The sequence below is a fragment of the Cydia strobilella genome, chromosome 15 (genome assembly GCF_947568885.1).
Source record: "Cydia strobilella chromosome 15, ilCydStro3.1, whole genome shotgun sequence".
NCBI classification, from domain to species: Eukaryota; Metazoa; Arthropoda; class Insecta; order Lepidoptera; family Tortricidae; genus Cydia; species Cydia strobilella.
In genome coordinates, this window is record NC_086055.1 from 8,524,631 (window position 1) to 8,551,822 (window position 27,192).

Consider the following 27,192-nt stretch of genomic DNA (forward strand, 5'->3'; position numbering starts at 1 on the left):
CACTTCGCTTGATACAATTAATTCCCAAAGTAACCTCTAACTCGGACTTTTAATCCAACTTTACTCGGTTATTTATTATGTGATACTATAAACAAAAAAAGAAGAAAAAACAATCTTAACTTAAATAGTAATTTCATAGCTTTCGAATTTCGATATTGTAGGGTAACGTTTTTAAAATAAATAAAAATCGACAAAATTCGATCAAAATTGACACTTGGCGCGCATGATCTTTCCCGTTCTTTCTTGCGAAATGTGACGGAGAAAGCGGAAAACCGATGGAACGGCCTTAATGATATTCTATCGTTTTGTATACTTGATGTTTTTAATCGCTTTTTGTACCCATAAACAGCACATGCAGGCATTTTGACAGAGCATGTCATGCGCGGAATTGGTCGCAAGACTGTCAATAATCGATGAATAAAGTAGTTTTTATAAAATGGTCTAAAAATTGTTCCGGTGTTTTTGGCAGAGGGGAAACGACATGAAGACTGGAGTAGCCTTCATGTCGTTCTAATTCCTTTTAGATTTGACTTGGTTAGTTCCTTGACTGTGTATGAGCCTTTTTGTATCTATGAATGCAGTTTTAATTTTTTTTAAATCTGCCTTCGACCCATAAATAAGAATACATCCCTAGTTCTTATATTTTTTAGATTTTCCCATACTGCTTCATTTGGGTGAAGTAAACTCCCTGTGCGGGTACATATTACATATGCATAACCATATGTATAATGCAAGACATGACCAGCTTTCATAGACTCTTAGCACCAAGCCAAAGTCGGGACCATGGTACTTGGACAGCAATCGGCGCATTTACCCAGATGGTTGGCATTAATGCGCAAGCTCTTACCACGATCTTAAAGATTACTTGAAATTGAAGTCTCAGTTGTGCACAGCAAGGTCGCTTTTGTAGCTAAGGTGAATAAATAAATGCGAGCTTTTGTAAGCGATCCCTCAGAATGTTGGCGATAACAGGCGATAAGACGCCGGGAGGGCGCCAGTGCGACTATTCCCGTTGGTTACCAAAGTGCAGACGCTTAAAGTTCTCAGGCGAACCTACATAACGTGATCTCGAAATCCGTAACAACAATGAGTAACCAGAGAGCGCACTTACAAGTATATAGTATGGTTTGCTTGAGCTTTCGACCCACTGGTTTTCGTTAAGCAATAGCAATTGCATCGTAGATCCGCAGACGACGTGGCAATAAATTGAAAACGTGTCGGGAATGACACAGCGTATGCCACTGCGAGTTTTTAATCAATTTAATTAACAAAAAACATTGTTGGCCTACTTTAAACGACTGGGTAAATAAATACCTAAACTTTCGATAATGCAAGCAACAGAAACAGTACATGATATGACGACGTCGTTTGTAAAAAAAATGATTACATTTATGCGATTAAAATATTATCTAAAGTACAAGCCCACATTTACTTACAATTATTTTGTTCTTGCAAAACAAATCCGCACCCCTGTCCTCTGTAGGTATAACTCTCCTCAATATATCTTATATGTTATATCTGCATCGAGATAGCAAAAGGAGTTTTTTTACCAAAATTGCGAGGCAATAACTGCCTGATATAAATTCAAATGAAGGTCTTACTTTTATATAGTATCCAAATGTTATCTGAAGATTCATGATTATTTACAACGACGGGACTTAATCGCGTAAAATAAGTTTTAAATTTACCTCCGACGTTTCGAGGACGGCGTTGTCCCCGTGGTCTCGGTGGAGATAGGGAACGGTTAACCAGAAAATGCATTTGTCTATATATAAAGTAAAAGGTACTTTAAAAAATATATAATATACATAAATAACATTTGGCGAATTTAGCTTTTTATTTGAAAAACTTCAAAATAATTATCATCATTGGCCTTTGCGTCTATTGCAGACAATCTTTTATTTTATTGCAGACGATTTATGGTGTAACACCGGAGAGACACTGTTTTTGGTGGCTGAATAGACCGATGCGAGACCGACATGGTCTGCCACAGGCTTGACAAGAGAGATTTGCGAAAAACGAACGCCCAAAATAACAATTCTGGCGACATTCTTATTTGAAACCGGTGTCACTATTGAAAAAAATTGTAAGAGACATTTTAATTTCCTGCTGCAGGTGTGGGTTTCCACGGATACCAACATCAAATGGTTGAACTGAGTACCTATGGGTAGAACTTATCACGTCACAATAAGGTTTACGATTGGTCAATTATCTCGATCGATACGTCAAGTAAAACGTAATTAAGTGTGCTTGGAATGATAACGGGAACTTCGGCGCATTTCAGTTTAATTGTGTAGTTGACAGGCGTTTTAAAATTTTAATATTTCGACAAAATATTGGCTTTAATCGTAGTCAAAGACTTTAATTTCCGACCCATTTTGGACCTGGTCGCAGTGACAATAGTATGAAGTCTAGCAATTATTGTTGTCTGTGTGTATAGGCCGCCTTTAAGTAATTTTGAAATATTTGAAAGCCTAATGAAATCTGTCCTACTTAAAATATAAAACTTAAAAAGTCTAGCAATTTTCATATTGATCGTCACTGTGACAACTGTGACAACGTACGAATTCTCGATTTTTTTTGTGTTTGTTAAGACAGGTTTTTAGTGTTTGTGGAAAATAGGTACCTAATAATCCTAGAACCGTTGAGCTCTTTTGGACCAGTTTTATTTAAAGACCATCATCTAGGTAAACAGAAGGTACCATAGCATAGCAGCAAGTTAAGGGGAAACCTTTTCAGTGAAACAATAAAGTGTTCTTATGACAATGTTTTCGTTTATCTACACATCATAAAAACTCTATGATGCCCTCAAAATCCGTAAATAATGGCCAACATTAAGATAAACTGTTTTGTTACAGCAAATTTTTTATCTGTGTTAACCGTTTTATAAATGTTATTATCGCTAAATAACAACATCGAGTTCGATAATATTATTTTATTCAAAATTCGAACATCTTCGAAAAACAAAGAAATTTGATTTGACCTCTATTCTATTATCAGTCAAGATGACGTTTTAGTCGAAATGAAATGTCAATTGCATACAATTTTGACAAATCTCGCTTCGATGTATCGAACGATATTGCAATCGACCCCCACTCTACTTTGTCTCTGAATTAAAATAAAAACTACGGATGCCTGACATGCGTGAAAAAGTTTTCTTTGTCGCCATTTGACGTGCAGTTTATCTTTTCATTAGTTTGTAAGTAAAAAATTTTTTTTTTGTTTTTAAAGTAAGTCTAGCAAAAGCTTCATTTAAAATGTGCGATAAAGATATTTCGGAGACGCCACCTCATATCCGCGAATTCCGCCAGAGAGCAACTATGCCCCAATGTCGGCTGTTAGGTTAGTGAATACGATAGAAAGTTTATAATATGTGTGTAGATAAGCAGTGTATGTAACTGCACATAATTAGGCATTAAAACACTCGTGTGATTCTATTATGAAACTCACTTCGTTCGTTTCATAAACCCACACTCGAGTTCTAATGCCTTTCGTTATGTAGCAGTCACATAAACTACTATAATTTACTTTTTGTTGTTTAAGTGTCCTGGATACATTACCTTTCATTCTGAAATAGTTCAATAGAAATTTATTTATGAACGTGTTAGCGACTTTCAACAAGGAGGAGTTTCGAAAGGTGTCAAGTTCCGGCGGTTCCGCGGCCGGCTCCCTGAGGACCCTGACGGCTGATGTTGCGCGACTGGCGGCGGCGGCAACCATAGGTTGAAGCGAGACACAGCGATCGGACCTTTAGTTCCCATCTCCGGTTGCCGCTGCCGCCATCGTCGGTCGCGCAATGTCGTGGCCGGGCCGTGACACTGCGGGGTTGCGTAATGCATCGCAACCATAATGTGATTTACACAACATATGGTGCTACTTTACCGCACTAGTGCGATAATTGGCATATTGCGTGACTATGTCGAAAATTATTAGGGCCTATGTACTGTAAAACGTTGTACGATACATGTGCGACTAGGTCATTCGCAACTCGTGTCGATTAAAAACACTCCCTTCGGTCGTGTTTTAATTTATTGCCACTCGTTGCGAATTTCCCTTATTTCGCACTTGTATCGTAATGTACTATTGTAGTGTTTAGTTTTAAAATATATTTTTATTATATGTATGCTAGTTTAAAGGTTATTATCTATGGGCTACTGGTTGCCTGAAATAAATATTTACATTTCATTTTCATTTATAATAATAATAAATAATAAATTCATTTATTTCAGATACATGATCCATAATTACAACTATTTACACAAAAAAAAACATTTAAATTAAAATCAATAAAAAATATAATTAAAACTAACAAAATAAAACTAACGATTCAGTTAGACGCCCTGTGCAGCTTATCCCAGTGAAGCTGGAAATTTATGACGGCTTTGAATAATAATATATTTTACTTGGAAGTACACAAATTCTAACAGCTTAACTAGTCGTGCATTACTATTGAATGTAAGATGAATGTAAGCATAGATATATGAAATGTAAGTATGTGTACGACAACACGATATATACTACTAAACGATACGATGTATAGTACTAAAGTCAAATACAACGGGTTTGAAAAAATGCCCGTCATCGTAATTGTCGAAATAAAAAACAATTTCATAGCTGCGAAACTATGTTGTACAGAACAGCAGAGAGCAAGTGTCAAGATATAATATAATAAACAATATTGAGAACGCAAGTTTCACGTATGCCTACAGTATACAATATTACGTTATGTTCACTCTCCTAACTGTCATGTACGAGAATAGAAATGGTAGATTTGCGTGTTTCATTGCTTCATAACTGTCGTGTTTAATTATGACATAAATAACTATTCAAGCACATTTATCGCTATGAGCACAGTATTACAATATGAGTGTGTAGTGTCTTAGCAAACTAATGTGCTACACGACATTTAAGGTTGTAACACTTTAATTACATTATATTGTTATGAAATGTACATTCTGAGTTTTGGCCCTAGAGAGTTATAATACTTATAATAAATCAGTAGGGCAACTATACCTTATTATCTAGTAAAAAACTACGGTAGCGTGAATACGTGAAAATAATTTAATTTACTGCCATTTGACGTTCAGATTATATTTTAATTATTACATTTAAAACTTTCGCGTTTTGAACACATATTAAATCACATTGTCCTGTGTCGAAACGTCGGTAAATAAAGGTAACAAAATAAATTCGCGATAGCCGCGATCTTAAATGTGATTTAATAGATCTTTGCCGGTCGTAACATGCGGTTCCTGAACACATGATATGTAACGGTATACCTGTAATAAGACATTAAAACACTAGTGTGATCCTATTATGGGACTCACTTTGTTCGTTTCATCTCAAACCCATAGGTACTCGTATTTTAATGCCTTTCAATATGTAGCAATCACACAGAGTACCTACTATTAAAATTACGATACAATAAATAAAAATAATGATACTTAATTATGAATTAGCAAAGGAGGAAGAAAAATCAATAGCAAAAAATTATTAACGACAAGGACATAAAAATACCTCTTTTATTAGGGTTCCGTACCCAAAGGGTAAGAACGGGACTCTATTACTAAGGTTCTGTCACCATGCTCTATCTTATGAACCGTGATAGTTGAAAGTTGAAATTTTCACAGATGATGTATGATTTCTGTTGCCGCATAACAACAAATACAAAAAAATAAATTAGTACGGAACCATCGGTGGGCGAGTCCAACTCGCACTTGTCCGTTTTTTCCTCTATAGGTTTTTAATTTTCACTGAGTGATTTTATTAAAACGAAACACAGTAACAACAAAAACGATACAATAATTAAATTATTGCGTGTTCCTTTTTAGTTAATTTAACAAAGTTTCCCCGGGATCAAAAGTAATAACGAGTCTACGTTGAAATTTGAAAAAGTTCCCGTAACGTCACCTGTAACTGTAAGTGTTGGAGGGAATATTTTTCAAACGATTCTTTTTGTAGCTTGATACTTGTCCACCGTTAAATTTTATTCTGCGCAGTAAGGGCAGGGGCACTAACGGAAACCCAACGAGTATTACTTTTTTGTGTCTGAATACGTGCGTCTCTGTCTTTTTATTTTATCCATTACATTAGTCGTCTGATGGCTTTGTTTTTTTACTGAATTACAAATGGACCGGTATTTTGTGAATATTAAAGTTTAGTAACTTTGAAGTATTCTAATACTTAAATCTAATAGTAGGTAGGTTATCAATAATTTTCGTGCAACACCAAATACCTACCTAAAAAAATGTAGCACATTTTATTCAAAATTTATATCACGCTTCGAGCAACACCGGGAAGGGAGCCGGCATTCGCACTATATCCCTTCTGCCGAAGCACATGCCCAAATGGGCATGCACACAACTAGCGCGGTGCGTGTTGTGACTACACAAAAAGAGATCGAGGTGTGCAAGATTTGTCTTTGACGTTGTGTCGATTGATCCCCCCCGTAAAAAAAGGCAGAACGATTTGTACAGTACGATATCGCTTGGGCTCCTTCCTTTCGACGTGTCGGAAGCTGGTGTTGCTCGAAGATATCACGTAATATGAAATATCAGAAAAATAGCCTTGCTGCTGACTATTGAGCAAACGAGATGATACTAGTATTTTCATAATGGAGAGGCGAAACACGTTGAAATCAAATTTTCGTCTCGGATGTTAGTTGATATGACAAGAGACATACAAAGAAAACCCCTCGAAATAACCTTTATCAAGGAGTTGCCTTGCGAGTGTCCACTTCAATTCAATTGTATGCCAGTAACGCAACACGGAACCCCTTTGTACTCGTGATTATTATTCGAAATTCCAAATGTTCCATAACATAATCATATTTCACAAGCTATCGATAACTGAATTCTACCTATAAAATAAATCAGGTAGGTATATTCTTAAAACAAATATGTAATGGGTATACTTTTTAACATAAAACATTCGTCAAATCAATTTTAGCAAATAGGTAATCAACATTCAATTTAAGAACTAGATTTTATTGCCGAATAATTTTCTACATATAAGTATTCGAAACAGTCAAAAGACGAGATAGATTTTGTTGAGAGAGTCATGTGATTATGTTGAAGAAACTCAGAGTAAAGACTTTGAATCTGGAGGCAAAATTCTGACATCGGATCTCAAATCTGTGGCCGCATATTTCAGCGCGTGGAGAGTGGAGACTTGTGGCAAGTACGAGCAAGACTGAGGTGTCTTACTTCCATCTTAACAGTCAGCTAGCTGACTACCCACCAGCAGTCTACATGAATGGTGAAGCCCTAAAGTACCTGGTGAAGTAAAGTAAGTAAGTAGTAAAGTTTATGTCTCCAGAATGTTAACTTTATCAAAAAATGTTTGTTGAAGACCCCTATTCGTTTTGAAGAACCTATCCAACGATACCCCGCAATGTATGTTTGAAGCAAAAAAAAGAGGAGGTACTTTGTTTTCTAAAATGCAAACATAATAAATAGCGTCATCTACAAAAAATATGAGGCACTTGGCGTTATCTGGCTAATTAAGCAAAGCTTTTATAGTTTTAAAGAATTTATAGATTATAAAGAATAGTTAATAGTGTAATGTGTATAATAGATTATAAATAATATTGTAATATTGAATTGTTTAATAAAAAAAATATTACTAAAGTGATATAAAGTAGGTGATGTGTAGAAATAAGTTAAAAAATTGTGACCTGTAATATCTTATTACCAATTATGTCTATGGAGTTTTTTTTATACGCACGGGAATAGCATTCTACACGTCTAAACAAATCGAGCTATATTTAAGTTCAGATTATTTGTTTACAGACATATACTCGCCCAAAATCATCTTCCTCGCATTTTCCCGGCATTTTGCCACAGCTCAATGGAGCCTGGGGTCCGCTTGGCAACTAACTACAAGAATTGGTGTAGGCACTAGTTTTTACGAAAACGACTGACGTCTGGCCTATACCTAACCAAAATAGCAAATAGAAACAAAGTAATCCTTGATGTTCATCCTTTATCATTGTGTAATGTGACATGAAAAGAATCACTGGCCTACGTATTCCATATCTGCCTTAACCGCTACAAATTTATCTACAGAAGTACGATCGGTGCGTTATAAAATAAATATACAGGCTGGCTAAAAAATAAGTGCATTCTCGTTGCCAGGGAGGTTTCGGGATTATACTGAGCAACTTTTACTATGGGACCAACCACGAAATCACGAAATAAAATGCGTTTGTAAGGGACAGCCCGTGGAATGCTTGTTCAGTAATTAGCGCATTTTACCAAGCGAGTTCTCTCCCTTGAGACCACATTTATTATTTATTTTGATACACTAGCAGCTCTTGGAGCTGATGAGTGTATATCGAAGCACTTGTATTTTATTTTCCACTTTTCAAAGTTCTAAAATGTGTATCCAGTTTATTTTTGAAAGTGTTCACTGACGGTGCACTAACAACAGTTTCTGGTAGAGAGTTCTACACATTTACCACACGATTCGGCAAGAAGTGTTTCCTAGGGTTGCTAGCACACGGAGGTTTGACAAGTTTTATAGTGTCCTCTTAACCTTACATTCTGGCTTGATATGTATAGGTCTTTAATATTTTGGAACATTGTAGTGTCCAGACTAGATTTTGTATGTCTCAATAAAATCGCCAATGTTGTAAGACGTAGTTCCTGAAGCTTTTGTACCTATATTTAACTTACCATTGTCTGCGTTGTCCCGATCAGGCCCGCTGTCGTGCTCCGATTCCGACTCGTCCCAGATAGTATCGGTTGTGATCTTCTGCCGAGAGCACTCGACCCAGTACCCCGGCGTTGGGATCAGGCTGTGTGGGTACTCTTCGCAGAATTCATCTGGAAATGGAAAATCGTATTAGAACTGTAAGTACGTAATTACGTATAGCCTTTACGATTTTGATCGAGGAAGGCTTTGGTTAGAAATTTCCATCAGGTCAGCAATTTCTGATAATGTACAACGAGCCGCAGAATTGTACCTATGACCACTTTATGAATCGATTTAATTCATAATATGTCCATGCCCTTTTGCAGCTCGCTGTAAAGTCACCATCAGATATATCGGAGCGGCCGAGGTGCTCAGAAATATCTGACCACGACTCTAATGCATTGACAATGCGTGTTCAGATATTTGTGAGCGCCTTGGCCGCTCCGATATATATGATGGCGAGTCCCTATAATCCTAGAATTTCAGACCAATTTTTAAAGATCGAACGCCACTCCAGTGCACTTTTGAATTAAACTTAAATATCAAAGAAAATATTCATATCAGCGGGCGCAGCTTGGTTCTATTTACATACTTGTGACAGGCATGGTGACAAGCGATAAAAATCCGACCGTGCTACCGCCGCTGGAGTCGCGAAAAACTTTTAGAACAAATCTCATAGTTCAGTAAGTAGTCTAATAACATACGAGTATCAACGATATACACAGCACATAGACTATGTATGTATGTAGAACAGAACATACCCGTAATTGAAAAACTTCCATTGTACTCGGATTGTTAGAATAGGTAATGAAAAGGGAGGGTACATCCGGCGGAAGAAGCGTTACCGGCCACTTCCGGGCGGCGTGGCGAGCCTTTTCAGGCTTCATTAAAAAAAACATCTTTGCGGTCTTTGCCGATAATTTTGACATGAGATTTTGTGTACCTACAGTAGAAATATCCTACTTTTCACTGGAAAAAGGAAAAGGTTTCAGGTAACCAATATCTACGGAAACCAACATACTTAATATAGTCTGTCAAAATACGTTGTCAGTAGAAAAAGGCGCGAAATTCAAATTTTTTATGGGATCATAACCCTTCGCGCCTCCATTTTGTAAATTTGCCGCTGTTTTACTACTGACGGAGATGGCTTGACAGACTATAACATATCATAAAAGTAGTTAATTTTTCGGAACGGAACGGGAACTTTTTTGTGAAGTAAAATATAGTAAGTAAACCTGCATTCAGACAATATTTTTGTTACGAACCTCGGGAAGCCTGCGTATATAGCAAAATTGCTAACTAAATAACCAGTACCAGTATTATAATTGTAGTTAGTTTTAGTTTTAATAGTAATTTTATAACAGTTATTATCAAATAAATGAGTTATATTTATACTTAATACCTGTCCCTGTGCCTGTTGCTATAAAGGTATTTACATTGTAAATCTGTTTTAAAATTTTTGTTTCTTTGTGGTGCAATAAAGAATATTTATTTATTTGTTTAATTACAACATTAATGAACTTAACTAAAATAAATGCGTTGAAATGATTCTTAATGCCTAGGTACCAGTACCTATTCAACATTAATTACCTATAAATAGCATTCTTAATTAGGGAACAATTTTTGTTGTACCTACCAAATTGTTTCTGCAAGTTAACGAGCAGTTTATTTTTAAGTATATCACAAGCACCAAAAAAATTTTATATAACTTTCACAGCGCTTGCACCGGGTAGTTTCAGGTCCAGTAAGTTCGTGTTCTTTTCTCACTCTCGCTAAGCGTAAGCGTGAGCGAGATGGAAGGGCGTGCCCGGGAGCGCGGATATCATGTTTCAATGTAAATTTTTTGTACGTTTAAATAAATAAATATAAACCGGTCAAGTGCGAGTCGGACTCGCGCACAAAGGGTTCCGTACCATTACGGAAAAAAAACAGCAAAAAAATCACGTTTGTTGTATGGGAGCCCCATTTAAATATTTATATTATTCTGTTTTTAGTATTTGTTGTTATAGCGGCAACAGAAATACATCATCTGTGAAAATTTCAACTGTCTAGCTATCACGGTTCATGAGATATAGCCTGGTGACAGACAGACAGACGGACAGACGGATAGACGGAAGGACAGACGGACAGCGGAGTCTTAGTAATAGGGTCCCTTTTTACCCTTTGGGTACGGAACCCTAAAAAGCAATCGAGACGTTCCCTCGAACATGATATTGCCGAGTTTTAGAAGAAATTTTCATATTTTAGCTTTTGTGCATAATTTATTATAGATTTTTAAAGTTTTAAATTTTTTATGTGCATTTTACTTATGTTCGTGATTTTTTTCTAGCGAGAGAAAGTCAAAAACTCAGGATTCGAATCGATACAGTCCCTAGAGAAAGGCCTCAAGACTGCTAATTAAATTTATGACAGCCGTATTGTGATACAAAAAAGCTCTACGACTTTTTAAAAACCCCGTTTTCTGAACCTACGGCACCTTAAATAGAACTAAGCACAAGAGAAACTTGTACAACAAGGTGAATGTAGACTGCAATATCGTCAGATAATTTAGTTACAATATCGGCAGATAAATGAGTTTTGGCTAGGGCGAGTTATTCCTAATTTACGTACTTGAACTAGCTATCGAAATTATCCATTGTGTATTAGGGTACTTTCACTTTCAAGGTAAATTAATAATTACCTATGCCTATTAATTAAAATAATTTTAATGACCAAAACCTATCGTATTGATAAAGCATGAATCACAACAGTGCGAATATTTCAAAATTATATCAATTACCTTATCAACATGAAATTATAATATGTCCAATGTCCATAGCAGAAGTGCCTACTGACAAATTTCGTTGATTAGTCATACCTATTTGATTTTTTTTTATTTATCTACATGCAAAACGACCATATATACTCGTATTATATTCAACCATGGCTATTATTACACTTGAAAAATATACACATAAAAATATACATACACAGTCAGTAAATAACAGAAGCAATTTGTAGAACAAAATGTTATTTACTTTAAATGAAGGACAACAAAAACAAAGTAGGTAAATTCATTACAAAACTACATGTGTATGTAAATTGGGGTATGTAGCATCATTTCTAAAATCAAATATCCTCCTATGTACGAAATTCCTAAAGACAGAACATCGAAAATCTAAATGTCTTATGTAAATTGGGGTATGTAGCATAATTTCTAAAATCAAATATCCTCCTAAGTACGAAAGTCCTAAAGACAGAACATCGAAAATCTAAATGTCTAATGTACTAAATTCCTAAAGATGCATTTCCTACGCTTAATCAACCTATTTTTTAAATGTCTAAAATACAATACTGCTAGTGCACAAAAAATACTAACATTTTTCCTACGTTTAGCTGACCTTAGATTTTTGTTTCCTAATATTTTTGTTCCATTCGCGTTTTTCCCCATTCTGATTTTTACCCAGTAGTTTATTTTTACAGTAGTTAATTTGATTACAGGTGTATGGTCCAGGTCGCTATTTTCCCCAAGTCACACTAAGAGCCGTTGCACCGATAACAATTAGCGGACTCATCAACGTCACTCAACAGATAACTATGAAACTTCCCATACAATATAATATAGCAAGCGCTTTAATGGTGACCGCCGGTTTGGTGCAACCGACCCTAAGTCGATAGGTAGGTTAGGTTAGGTTCATTAGGTAGCTTCAGATGGCCAAAGGGCAAACCGCCCAGAAATAGGAGCTCCGCGTAGCGGGGCTCCGTCGACTCAGGGTAAGAAGGAAATGTTCTCGGACATATTGAGTTTCAAAGTAATTAGGCTTTTGATAAGTAGCTGTTTTGAGCACTAGACATATTGACTTTCAAAGTATTGTCATTAGGCATTTTGTACAAAGGAATATTGATTTTCGAAAATGAGATTGTTCGATTAAAAGTGTGTTAGGACATGCATCTTTAGGAATTAAGTACATTAGACATTTTGATTTACGATCTCCTGCCTAGGAATTTCATACTTAGGATATTTGATTTTAGAAATTATGCTACATACCCGTAAACTGTGTAACACTTGATTCTTCTCTTCTTCCTCTTCGGTGTTGGTATAAAGCGGCACAATTCACTGTAAGGTAGAACACCAAACTCTAATCAATATGCTTGGCGTTCATACTTAGAGTGAACGGTACATCGCCGTATCTTCTTTCTTGCGATTGAATTTGTTCTTCTTCTTTCTTCATATGTTTACCCTATTCTGTTTTATAATGCTTGTAAGTTCTAAATGGTACATACAAGTTAGGCCAAGTGAGATGGATATGCGCATAAGAGTTCTGTGCTCCAGACAATCACAAATCTTTTCGTATCTTTTTTCTCGAATCCGACTGACGCTTAAACGATTTTATTCCCTGTTATTATTGTAACTCTTTATATTCTTTTTAATGAATTAAATGCATAGGATTTACGATTCATGAGAAACAAATATACGCATGACGATGACGGCATTACCCCCTTATTAATTGTTGTTTTTTAGCGGATATCCGCTAGGTATACGCAAAAAAAGACTTATAATTATAGCAAATAATTCAGACACAATTCTTACTTGTAAGTAGTATAAACAATCAAACACTACTGTATCAAGTAGTGGTACAGTGTTAAAATAACATGTTTACCTATTGGTTATATTAATCGTCGAAAAAGGTATCTCTCGTGATCTATGTGGGTATTCCAGTGAGGGATTACAAGATTACGTGGCCAAAGTAGCGCCGCAATTAAAGGTTTATCTTAAACCACCAGCAAATAAAAGTAATAAAAATATGTTATAAGACATTAAGACGCAATTTTCGCAGTAAAGTTAAAATATTCAGGATTTAAGTGCAAGAATTGGCCTGCGTGAAGATAAGGTACTGCAGTTACGTAATAATATTAATATTAATATTAATACCTATTTACGGTTAAAGAAGGAAGGAAGTTCTACATTCACTTACAACTAAATTAAACTACGATACACCATTAGCACGCAAAAAGTGCGCGCTAATTTTTTATACACGTTTAAAGTATTGGTAAATTAAGTACGAGTACATCACATATTAGATGTCATATTGCGGTCTAATAATTTTGCATAAAACTGACTGTAACATTACTCAGCGCAACCCTACGATACATAAATACATCAACAGCAGCAGCACGGGTTACATTGTATGCACATAGGTATATCTACGAAAATCCCTTTTTAATTGCTGTAGTGTAGAGTCGATTCTATCAACATTTTATAGTTAATTCAGTGTTATGAGAAATGATCCTAGAAAACTAGTTCTTAGTTGATACCATAAAGAAATAAGTAAGCATAGAGTGCTCACTCCATACATCAGTTTTGTTACAAAAACGCTTATTATTTTCGTAGTCGACATCTAGCGTCCACTAGCGGATTTATCAGTACTGCTACTTGACAATAGATGTCGCGACGAACGAAAAGTCTAATAAATAAAATAAATAAATAAATTCATTTACTAAGGACCAACATGGATCAATTTGTGTTAGTGACAGTTTTATCTTAAGGCTAATGTTAATGTGTAATCCTCAACAATTTTCAGCTAATATTATAACCGGATTAACCGGAACTCTATTTTCAACTACTTCTGCTTGTAATATTAGTTGTAAATTGTTGAGCAATACATTTTTCATCAGTCGCGAATCCAGTGACAAGTAGCGGTACTGATAAATCCGCTATTTGACGCTAGATGTCGACTACGAAAATAAGCGTTTTGGTAACAAAACTGATGTATGGAGTGAGCACACTATGCTTACTTATTTCTCTATGGTTGACACTAACATTAGAAACCTATATTATTTAAACTAGGCGCAATTATGTTACATTTCGTAATACAAGTGCTTGGGAAAATATTAATAGCAGGAACAGTAATCCTCTTATTGCTCGAAAACCGAAGAATCAAGCGCTACTCCGAAAGGATTAAAAACAGTTCCTCGATACAACTCAGAATGGAATTAAATTCCTCACCATAATACTTTTAATGGGCGCTTTGAGAGGTTTCGAGTTGAGAGTTGCCGGAAAATGGAGACTTAATAGAAAGTCGCTGAATTTACCGAAGTCAGTGCTGCTACTAAATTCATGTAAGTAACGGTCGGAACCATTATACAAGATCTAGAGGCCGATTCTCACTTAACGATTTGTTCAAATTGCTATGACACGAGGATACGACCTTGACACGACTAGCAGTGCATCTCACGCACACTTAGGATCTCAGGGATGCGTAGAGGTATCGAGTTGAAATTAAAACCATATACTCAGGTCTGCAGTCCCTTGAAGCTGTGAATAAATCAAACTTCCAAGTTAACGTAAAAAAAGAAACGGCCGTTTATGTCGCAAAAAACGTATATTTCGAAAGGGAATCAAATTTATAGGGTACTTCCCTTTAACCTAGAACTATGAAATTAGGCAAGAAATATCGTCTTACTTACTTGTAGTGACAAGTATAGGGAAAAATCTCAAAAATATAAATCTGTAAAAAGTATTTTTATGTAATGTGCACAATAAAGCATTTTATTATTATTCTCTTTATTTATTTTTCTTCTTTAGTTAGGTATTTATACCACTCATGTTACCTTATTATTATTATTCTTCCAGCCCGAATGAACAGACGAACGGTATGCACGTAAGAAGGGCACTCAAAGTCTTTAGTCGTTGAATTTTAATGCTCCTTAAGCACCTCCAAGCTGTAAAAGTGGAGGGAGTGCATTCACAATGCTTGCACGGAAGAGTTGATTTTTGGGTTGTTGACGTGTATCAGATCCGTAAAACACACGATCTTTAGGTATACAAAGCAAAAGCAAAAAAAAGCAGTGGCACTCGGGAGTGCCGACAGAAGTGAAAAAAAGTGAAAACTTGAACAATTACGTGTGTATTTTTTGAATCGTCAGGAAATATTTATTGAATCTTCTGGAAATATTTTATAAAATAAAAATAATAAATAAATCATTTATTCTGGCGAAATAAACCCTATTTTACATTTTTATATTCTGCCAAACTGCAAGACAGTTTGTTGGCAGAGGGGACTCCCTTAATACAAATGGGTAGTCTTAGCTAATTACATACTAAGTACATAGCCTACATAGGTACATCTTAGTGTTTACGGTAGTAACTTCAATTTAATTTTGTCTAACAGAAACATTTTTATTCTAAACTTAAACATCCTAAATGACTCACATTCCCTTATATCAAAAATAGATATAACTCCGTAATAGATGGATACAGTCTAAGGAAAAAACGTGCCTCGAAAATCAAGAAAATTTGATTCTCGTTCAGAGGGCGCTACTAGTTTTGGCCTACAGTCGTATAGATGGCGTTGACGGTTTCGTTTGTTATTTAACAATTTTAACGCATATCAGTGAAAGAAAATGGGTCAAAATCATCAAAATAATTAATGCAAATAAAAAAAAAACATTTATCTATATTTAAATACATTTTATCGTATTTTTACAAATCTTCAATTATAGTTTTAAAGTGTGTTGATAGATGGCAGTGAATTTACTGGGGTTACAAAATTTACTATGACAGTACCGCTCTAGTATAAGTTACTCTATGCTTATATCATACGGTATGTATGGTAGGTATATTGTGCAGGAAATACTTTTAAATAAAGTGTTTTTTATTCATTATTATAAACTACTACTAGTATATACAGAGGTGTCGGTGTAGGTTACCGTCACAGTGTCGCGAGTTCAATGCTTTCTTCCCGTCTCAAAAAATGCCCAACGCGCCTAAAGAAGTTTTCACTTCAAAAAATATTAATAAGTAGTTCGTTTAGGACATAGTTGACATAAGATTTTTGCACAAAAATATTTCGTTAAATAGGTCAAAGCTGCATACAAAGTTTATTGTTGCTATAAAAAACCTCATTTTTTCATTACAGAATACAAAACCGATTAAACTTAAAGTCGAACAGAGTATTTTTGTTGCAACTTGTGGTAAATAATATAATAGATTTATAAATATGGGATAACGAAACACAGATCCACCTGGCCACTTTTAGTATCTTAAGGCTAGTGTAAGTACAAGATGACGATATACTCGGCGTACTCGTAATAGATAAATCAATTACTATATCAGTCTTTCAATTCTCTAAAATGTTCAATCCCAGTTAAGACTTTAGCCCTATTTCTGTTCTTCCGTCCCTGCCGATGGTTCGTGCACCGATCGTCCATAATAATTAATAACTTTATATGCTTTATGCCCATATTTAATCCCCAGCTCTACCCTTTTAATCAGGTTTTCGCCATACTTGGGTCTCTTCTTCCTCGCGTTATCTCGGCACTTTGCCACGGCTCATGGGAGCCTCGGGTCCGCTTGACAACTAATACCAAGAATTGCCGTAGGCACTAGTTTTTACGAAAGCGACTGCCATCTGACCTTCCAACCCAGAGGGGAAACTTTTTTTTTCTTTTTTTTTATACCACGTCGGTGGCAATCAAGCATACGGCCCGCCTGATGGTAAGCAGTTACCGTAGCCTATGGACGCCTGCAACACCAGAGATATTACACGCGCGTTGCCGGTCCTTTAAAAACCTGTACACTCCTTTTTTGAAGAACCCCATACTGTAGCCCCTCGGGAAAACCTCGGCAGGGAGCTCATTCCACAGCCGAAGCGTCCGCGGGAGGAAATTCCTCTTAAACCGCACAGTACCTAAACTAGGCCTTATTGGGATTAGTCCGGTTTTCTCACCGAAAAGCAACTGGTAAATATAAAAATGATATTTCGTACATAAGTTTCGAAAAACTCATTGATACGAGCCGGGGTTAGAACCTCCGGATTGAAAGTGGCACACTCTTACCGCTAGGCCACCACTGCCACCAGCGCTGTACGGAGTCTAGGAGAAGGCGGCACGAGAATGGCAAGAGGTCATTCTACTTCCAGCAGTTGCAAAGTGGGCTAGTCTCTTAGGAACTGTACCGCGTTTCGTTAGAACTACCTAGTTGATTTGTGTGTAAATAAAAAATGACCCACCTATTAATATTGTCAACGATTCTGATCAATGATCCTGTAGCTCCACTCGTAATGTAATTGAATGCATCCCCTCGTTTACCGATTTAACCGGAGCCTTCGCCTCACACGCTCCTAGTAGGCGATGGGAACGACATCCCAGATAAATGCTTACAATCAAATCTACTATTTACTGAAACGGTGAATGGACTTCACTGCTAGAATACTCAACAAGCCGACCAAGAAACAAGTTTTTCCAATAATTGAGCTCAATAAGATTATTGTTATATTTTTCTTCAGTATAGGTACAAGAAAAAGCTATTGTTGTTACGACACAGTTTCGACGAATTCATTTTCTGTTCTTTATGCGGACGAACGTGATGTCGGCTTTTATTACGTTGGAAATCTTAGATCATTATTGCAGGCATTGGACGAAATGGCTAATACGTTTTTCTTAACATCTCCGTCAATTGAGTAATAATGTAACTAGTGGGTAAAAAATTGCCCGTAGCTTGAAATATTCAGTTGTACTTATCAGTTCACGGATTTATATATCAACTAACAAGTGATGTTCAAGATACATTAATGACCGATTTTAATTTTCGACTAATTGTCCAAGGTGTTCATATTTATAATGTCTAAAGCAAGTTTTCTCTACATATTGGAAAATGTTACGGTTACGGCCTAGCGAACTTAGTAAAGGGGTCATGAGACGGGCGACTATGTAAAAGCTATACATAACCTTGATCGGTATTGTAACTTGTGGGTTGTTGTGGGCAAACGGAACGCACTGATTTATGTTTTTGATTCGGTGGCTATGTTTTTGGTTTGGTAATGCACTTCATAAATAACAAGGGCGAGGAAATTCCTTATCGTTTCATATATCACTGTATTTTAATTCCTATGAAATCACATAGAGTTGCAATTTGTTATGGCACTAGTCACTATTCGTTTCTGGTAAACTTGACAGTCTGGCTCTAATTAGTAAACAAAAAAGGCCATGATTGTAACTCCGGCGCCGCCTTTTATTTTGCAAGAACGTAGCTTCCGTTGGATTTACCCTTTTCGAGGAAACTTGGGTAAACAACCAGGGATACAGAGGGCTTTACTTTAATAACCTTTATTTGCTGTGAGCGTCAGCACACTGTATAATCTGGATTGAAATACTTTCTCCATTTTCTTGATGGTCTGATATGATTTCTTTAATTGTGGGAATGATTAGAGAAATCATATGCATAAAGGCGCCTTTTCCACTGGTATAAGAACGCAAGACAAATAAAAACCAAATTCAGCAAGAGGAAGACTTAGAGCCAAATTAGCAAAATTTTACTTATATTAGTAGTAGAAATATCAGCAAACTAATTTAAATACCCTGTCCTGCAGGCGCCTAAGAGGTACTCTGAATTTAATGTTACTTTCTAAAACAAAACACTACACGCTTCTTACCTTCGTCAAATATAATTATTCGGCTACCACGAAAACTGGCACGAACCAGTCCCTTTTATCTTTGTAAAAGCTTAGGTAAGTATCAAGAGTATCAAGACCTTAGTTGGCTTGGTAACGTGCCAGGGTCTGTGAGCTTGCAAATATATTAAGCCCAGAGATCTGATTGGGCTGGCGCAAGCATTATTATGTTCCTTAAACTAGTAGTTATTTTACTTTAATGTTTACGATTTTATTTTCGTAATCTTTAAACAAAATAGAGAATATTTATATATATGTGCTAACAAATTAGTTATCAATATTTTTACAGCTGATAGTAGGTAGGTACTTGGCTCCTGGAGTATATTTAAGTATGAAACATTATAGGTTTTATGATGTTTTTTTGGAGAAAAATGGAAAACCAATTTCCTACGTGTAGTAGTATTATCGTGGTATCGTTACTAGAAGCGGGAGACAAGTGCGCCCGCCACAGAGATTTAGTTTCGATTAATTTTCTTTGTTTAATTTATTTTTTTACTTACAGGAGGTATAATGTTATGTTGTATTTTTATAATTTTTGTATTTTCTACTTATCCATTTGTTTCTTGTTGAGTGTTGTTAACTTATTACTTAATTTGTTATAAGAATGAAGATGTAGTATTATTGAACATATTCAATAAATGCTCTATGCTTTTGACGTACAACACGACACTACGTAGATACTCGTAAAAACACCCTATTAATGAGATGATTAAATGAGACCTCATTGAACAGATTCTAGAACCTCTTTTACTTAGTTACCTAACACTTAACTGGCCACTTCACGTTGATCAATAAAATGACACTGACTGACTGAGTTGATACTGACATTTAAGACAAACAATTGTTGACATGACAGAAAGTGTTAAACATCTTGTCAGTTATGCACATGATGATTATTTTTAGAGAGAGTTATAATTTGTTTTTTTTTTCGGTAAATAAAAACAAAAATATATATATATGAGAAGTATTCTTAATTTATATTTAAATTAATTGATTTAATGTAAAGTACCATCTCTTAAAATATCGGTAACTAATTTGTTAGCACCTTATATAATCACATCCACTGTCCAATGCAACACATAATTCAGTATTTACGCACGTAGCACGTGCACATACAGACACAAACTCGCTATATCAAAACGATAGTTTTTTTCTGCCTCGTTCAGATTCCCTGTGACGCACCGGACTGTAGATAGGATGTCATAACAATGAACATGGAGATAATTATATTCCACTCTTTTTGTATTTGCATTTATTTATTGCGTATGGTAATTCAGGTTACAATAGTAGGTACAATATTGCATATTACAAAATAGTTCCACTGAACACTACCTTTACAGAAATACAATTTCCGCCTTTCAAAGTAGAGATAGCCCCATAACTATGATATTTATTTGTATGTTCGCGCAAAAGGTAGCCTCAATTTTAAAACGAAGGATTTTGAATTGTAAAGTGCCGCTCTATATTTGGTCGAGGGCCGAATAAACGATGACTTCATGAGTCGTGCTAATTTGGTTCATATGTGCAAGAGCTTACCCCTCAAATTCATATAAGGAGGTGTATTAGGGGTGGTTCGTTAGGTGTAATGAAAATTTCAACGATCGATGGCGTCTGGGAAGTCTATATTTAATTTTATGACTTATTAGTTACAAGTATACTCCTGGAAAACTCAATCCCTGTATGTAATGCGATAGATGTAGGTATTAAGTATAGGTACGTATTTACAGACAATTTTAAGCATACCTCTTAAAAGTTATAACATTTTAAATGCTATTAAATATAGTAGCTTCATAAATCGAACAAAGATTTATTTAATTTAACATTTAATCCGAAACTTCATTTGAAAATGTAATATGAATATTTTTACTTCCTTCTCTTAAAAAATAAAAGATACAATTAATAAGGTAAATGATACTGTAGGAGCATTGTCAATACCTGTTTCATGTATTGTCAAAAGCCTTCAACGAGAATAAAGAGGGTTTAAATATTTATAGATATGTTTAGGCGATCCTTTCCGCTGAGAAGAGGGTCCTGGTGGTCGCAATATAAGTAAAAATCAGGACAATGTCTTTCTACCCAATACAAACGATAGTCATATGAAAGTAGTGCTGTGAAGCCTATATCAAGAGGCCTTAAGTATCAAATCAATATCCATTACAGATTAAAAGAAAAGTCGAAAAGTATTTAGTTGTGTCAGCTCGTTTGGTTTAGGTGATTTAGAGCGCGGCTGAGAATTATATAATTATCTACCTAAATAATAGAGAAGGCAACTGCTATTGATGTTGAATTCTCTTCCAAGCAACCACTGTTTAATATATTTTTTTATTTAACTATTGCCTTAGTCTTTAAACAACACTCGTTTTAACATTATTACTACTGCATCTAACCACCCTTTAATTGAAATTAACCGATTAACACCGCGTTTTCCAATTGAACTTTGTATGAAGTCAAGCAACTGTTGTTGTGAGTTTACCTGCAATCTGGTGTATTCAGTGTATTAGGAAAGTTTTTACCTTTCTGCGGTGTCCGGGATCCGATCTGGCCATCCGGCCCGCGAGGGGAAATTGAGGTTTCTAAGCTTGCATTTTAGTCCGCGGATTTTGAGATGGGGCAACGTCAAGCCTTTAAAAGGTACATAGGCAAATCAATTATAGGCGCATTCCAATTTTAAAAGAAGAAATCCCTAGTCCTTATAAATCGGTTATGGTGAAGTAGGTAGACTCACTAAATAAGAGACTAAGAGTTCTGTTTGATCCGATTCTCCAAATATGGGGCGAATTCAATTTTCGGCACGTGTTCGTGTTTAACCTGTAAAAAGCAAATTTATATTTTATTTTAAGATTGCGTGTGTTCTTGTTTGCAGACTTAGTTCTATTTTTGAATAATGAATTTATCAATTTTAAATAAATAATGCGCCTGCTTAAAAAAATATTTATATTTGTATATTATTCCAGTAACTTTGTCGCCTTTTGTAATGAGGTTCGTTTGCGTCAAATCCGGTAGTTTTGATTTTTTGCAGACTTGTTTATGATATTAGCCCAATGAATAATCCAAGTTTGACACCTCGAGCGCCGACCGCAACTTTGTCAAAAATTGAAAAAAATAACCGCAAAAATAACCCTAAAGAACTAGTTTTTGATAGTACCTTCTCAAGACGTTTTTAAAGTAGACTAAATTTGATAAAATATAAAACTAGAATTCTCTCTGTATAATTAATGGTTTCCGATATAAATTATATGAAAATGATATATAACTTGCCCTAGTTGCTAAGAGTAAGAACTAGGAAGGTATATAGCATAGATTGGACCTGGGGAGCCGACCCTTTCCCCTCCTTTTTGGGGGGAAGGCACGATACGATTTCATGGCTACCGGGCCAAATCAGCTTTGTTTGACCTTAGTAACAATCGTGCTAAGTGGCATCGCCTGAGACAAAAGTGCATACTCACTGCCCTCACATAGCCTACGAATTCCAGTTAAAAAAAAATAGAAATTTTGAAAGGAAACAATTTTATCTCGGAAACAATTAAATCTACAGAGACAATTTCTAGTCTCGTATTGTAGCAAATTTAGTCTACTTTAAAAACGTCTTAACTCTCGTACCATCAAAAACTAGTCCTTTAGGGTTATAATCGCCCAAATATAAAAAAAAAAGAAATTTTCGCGGTTTTTTCGATTTTTGGCAAAGTTGCGTTCGCCGTTCGGCGCTCGAGGTCTAAAACTTGGATTATTCATTCGATGTTTGGGCCAACATCATAAACAACAAAAAATCAGAACTACCGGATTTGACGCAAACGCTAAATGTATAGTATTATATAGGTACCGTCAAAGAAAACTTGATCCCATTTGCCTCATTCTGAACGATTAATAACATTCTGAATAGGAGCCCTGTAACCTATTTCATACACGATCATCAGCTATTAGCACACTAAACTTTTAAGGTATTAATAACATGATTACTTGATTAGATTATGACTGCGGCCAGGAAACTCGAATTTTATGTGTAGGTAATAATAGCAGCAGATCACTTATTTTATAAGTATAAGGCTAAAATGGGAAAATAGTAAAAAGGCACGCGCGAAATGCGGTGTTGTATGGAGGTTGTCCGCCTTGAATATTTACTAGTCACGTAAAAGATAAAGAAAGATACAATCACTAAAAAAATCCTAAGAACTAAGAAATATTTGACACAGCCTAACCCTGACATTTGTGGCTAAAATCTGTTCTGGATTTACGTAACATATATCATGGTTTAGCCCACATTCATAATCATACAGCCATTGGACAAAGCCGAAATGTCCATATGGGCCATCGACAACAAGGTCCATTTTTATAGAAAATACCACATATGCATTAGGGTATTTAGAATCAGTATACAAAGTATCATAACAACCGGTGTAGCGGTTATGAAGAAATTAACAAATTACGATTTTTTACTTTGGAGCAACCTGTATGTGTTAATAGCTCCTGAGGTAATAAATAGTATGAAACCTTCTTCGACCTTATTGATTATCTTTTTTATTTGTGACATTAATAAGATTCTGACTTTTGACAAATATCATCATGCTGCACATTTTCAAACAAATTGTCAAAAAGACTGCTAATGATTAATACAGTATGTTTCTTTTTGTTGTCGATCATTGGAATAAATTTTTGTTAGAATTTTTTTTTTTATCTTGTTCTAATTAAAAAAATATTTAAAAAAATGTTACTTCCTGAGAAGTAAACCGACGTGGGATTTCAGGGTTTGTCCAATGGCTAAGGTCCCCTGTGTAATCAAAATCATTTATTGCTAGGGTGTAGCAGTTTACATAGGTATATTCTTATCTCGGTAGTGAGTGAATATCCGCTTAAAACTACAAAAAATACAATTATAACATTCTTTTGATATACTACATTGCGCTTATCACAAGTACACAGTTGAGGCTAAGGTTGGTCTTCAAAGAAATCCTGCATAAGTGCGATAAGTAAGACTTTGACAAAAGTTGTGTATTTTCTCTCGTTAGAGATATTTTGGGGGACTTTATTAAAAATTTTAATAGAGATTGCATGCGGGCCTTTATTAAACATTCGCAGCGTAACAGGGGCAATCACAAAAAGTATATTTCGATGGGGCAAGTTATACCGACCTATTTTGGTAGCATACTTATACGGTAATCTTTGTTCAGGGGAAAATCCCAGGGGGCTAGTGCAGTTTAGTATGCGGAAGAATGAAATCAACTTGTTTCACATTATTTTATTTAAACCGATGCACGTTAATATATCACACCTTTACACGTATTTAAAGCGACCTAGAGCCAGCAAGTTAAACAATGAATGTATCAAACATTAACGGTTTTAAGAGTTGTAAATAATCATCAAATTGATTTATCAATTTCATTTGAGTCTAATGCAAATGTTCTGAGACATCCTTTTTGATGACTATAAAGGCAGATGCGATATCGGCACGATCTCAAGCACTGGTTCTGGCAGAAAAAATGCACCACAGAGTCTCCAGTGGCGGTTTGATTACTGCACAACCCTCTCTACCAGTGTTTTTAAAACATTGTGCAGTGGGTTCAGCCTACAGAGGTTTTGAGAAACCGTAGCGTTTTTAAAGATCATTGTATTACGATTGCCAAAAAATATGAATAGCAATCTTGAGGCATTTCTCTAGTAATATCTTCATCGATCGGAACCCAGGGGTGCGTAGATAAGATGCCAATCGTTAACGTTCGGTAGCAAACGAAACGCAACTGTCTCTGTCGCTGGCGCACTAATATGGAAGAGCGATAGAGAGAGATGCGGTTCTGTATCAGGTTATCCTAATTTTTTCTTTCATTCATGTTATACAAATGTATCATATACTCAAGCAGTTATTAATATCGAATGTAATTTGATAGAGCTGTCCTCCCTTAGCTGAAGGATATTGTCATAAACAAGAGTCCTCCATTTCGCCGTGAGATATATTGACCAGCGTTTCAGACGGTAACGGGATATGTAGCTGAGTTTGGCTCAGACTACCTAGACCACAATAGAAATATTAATTACTTACACCAAGGTTACTCAATTTATTTAAAGAAAATCCTAAATAGATGATTAATAATTAGTATACATATTTCAAATTTTGGTTGGTCTAATTTCACTTGACATGTTTCGAGCAAGCACGATCAGTAATCAGTAATCAGTGTGTTTATTGCTGTCATAGGTATACAAGTTGGTACATTTATTGGTTCAGCTATGAAACCCTGTAGGGCAATGCAATATAACTTAAATCTAACTTAATTACTATGGCTTACGATGACGATGTTCGTCTTTTGGAGCTTTTACCTGCAATCCAATTCGATCAAAGTTGCGTGACCGATCCGTTTTAAATATTTTAGTAACTAGTTAATTACAAGTGTAACTGTAATAACATTTTCATACGTCGTTATCGCGGCAATAACGATTTGATAGTACTGTTTAAACAAAATAGACATTCTGTCACATGTGTTCTTTGACAGGCTTGTTTTTGCTCCCGCGATAACGACGTACTAATTTTATAGCTAAAAGAATTCTTTAGTTTGTGTTTAATACGTGGTTTTTGTTCATTAGATTTTCGATCTAGGTACTACCATTTTGCAAGCTTTTATTTAAAAACAAAAAATAAAACTGAGCGGCGCTTTATAGATTGTTATGTTAAAATGTTGGTAGTTGAATATAGACCATAAGGTTAGTCAGTTAAGGCACATATTAGCTAGCACGATCGTGTGCCGAAGCTGGTAAACTACAGAGATGAACGTCTGAGGTTCGAATCCCAGCGCGGGCGAACTTTTTCCATCTTTCTTTATATAATAATATCATTTTGTTGAGGGCATGACAAGTAAAAATAGTCGCACTTGACCTGGTAACGGCCTAGAAAGCAGTCACGTCCCATACTGTTTCTGGTAATATAGGAATTTAAAATGTAACGCTATACCGAAATCTGTTGTTGTTTACATGTAATTAAATTCTGGTCATTCCGTCAGTAGAAGTAACGAAGTTTATTTTATAATAAAAGTACCGCATTATCTCCGAAAAGGGTAAGTGCTATGTTTAAGAATCTTATAGTACAGAGACTTTATCAATCTCATTAATGGGCGGCTAAGTTTAATGTTATTTTATTTCATTTTAGCCTACCGAAACGCCCTTGTAGTACGGCTACAATAAGTTATAAACGAAAATAGACTGAGCTAACAAGTCTGGCAGGGATTGGACGATTCCTCGCCGAACAACCGACGAAATTTCTCCTGGCACTCACTATTTATAATTTAGATTTATTCTTTAGTTTTTGTTAGGTTTAGTAGTTAATTTTAGTCAATAAAACAATCATTTTGTTTAGAACGTTAGTGACCGTTGTTTTAATTACCGTGACTACCCGTAACAAAATATTAACTATATTTTGTTTTTGTTAAAGTAAAAAACCGGACAAGTGCGAGTCGGACTCGCCTAGGGTTCCGTACAAATTTAACTTATTTTTTATTATTTTTTATTTTTTACAAATTTATAGTTTTAAGATTTTTCCCCGTACTTGTAGTGCAAGTAATTACTTGCAAAATTTCATAATTGTAGGTCAACGGGAAGTACCCTATAAATTTTAATTCCCTTGAGTGTCGAAATATTAAGTTCTTTGCGACATAAACGGCCGTATCTTGTTTTTGCGTTAATGTAGAAGTTCAATTTTTTCACATCTTCAAGGGACTGTAGACCTGAGTATATGTATGGATTTAAGTTCAACTCGATACTTCCACGCGTTCCCGTTCGCGTCTTGACAGACAGACAGACGGACGGACGGACGGACGAACAGACAACAAAGTGATCCTATAAGTGTTCCGTTTTTTTCCTTTTCTGATACGGAACCCTAAAAATAAATAAATCATAAACTAGCTTTAAAATACCTATACAAATATATACTTCAAATTAACTCTCAACAAAAATAGATATAACTCCGTAATAGATGGATACAGTCTAAGGAAAAAACGTGCCTCGAAAATCAAGAAAATTTGACTCTCGATCAGAAGGCGCTACTAGCTTTGGCCTACTGTTGTATAGATGGCGTTGACGGTTTCGTTTG

At 35.5% G+C, this 27,192-nt stretch overlaps 1 protein-coding gene across 1 annotated transcript in view; it reads right to left on the reverse strand.

The window, feature by feature from the left end:
- Nucleotides 1-27,192, reverse strand: part of LOC134747987 (uncharacterized) — a 191,322-nt gene that overhangs the window by 49,466 nt on the left and 114,664 nt on the right. Inside the window, exon 7 of the mRNA XM_063682679.1 lies at nucleotides 8,676-8,825. Coding sequence (XP_063538749.1) covers nucleotides 8,676-8,825 — 150 coding nt within the window. The remainder of the gene's footprint in view (nucleotides 1-8,675; nucleotides 8,826-27,192) is intronic.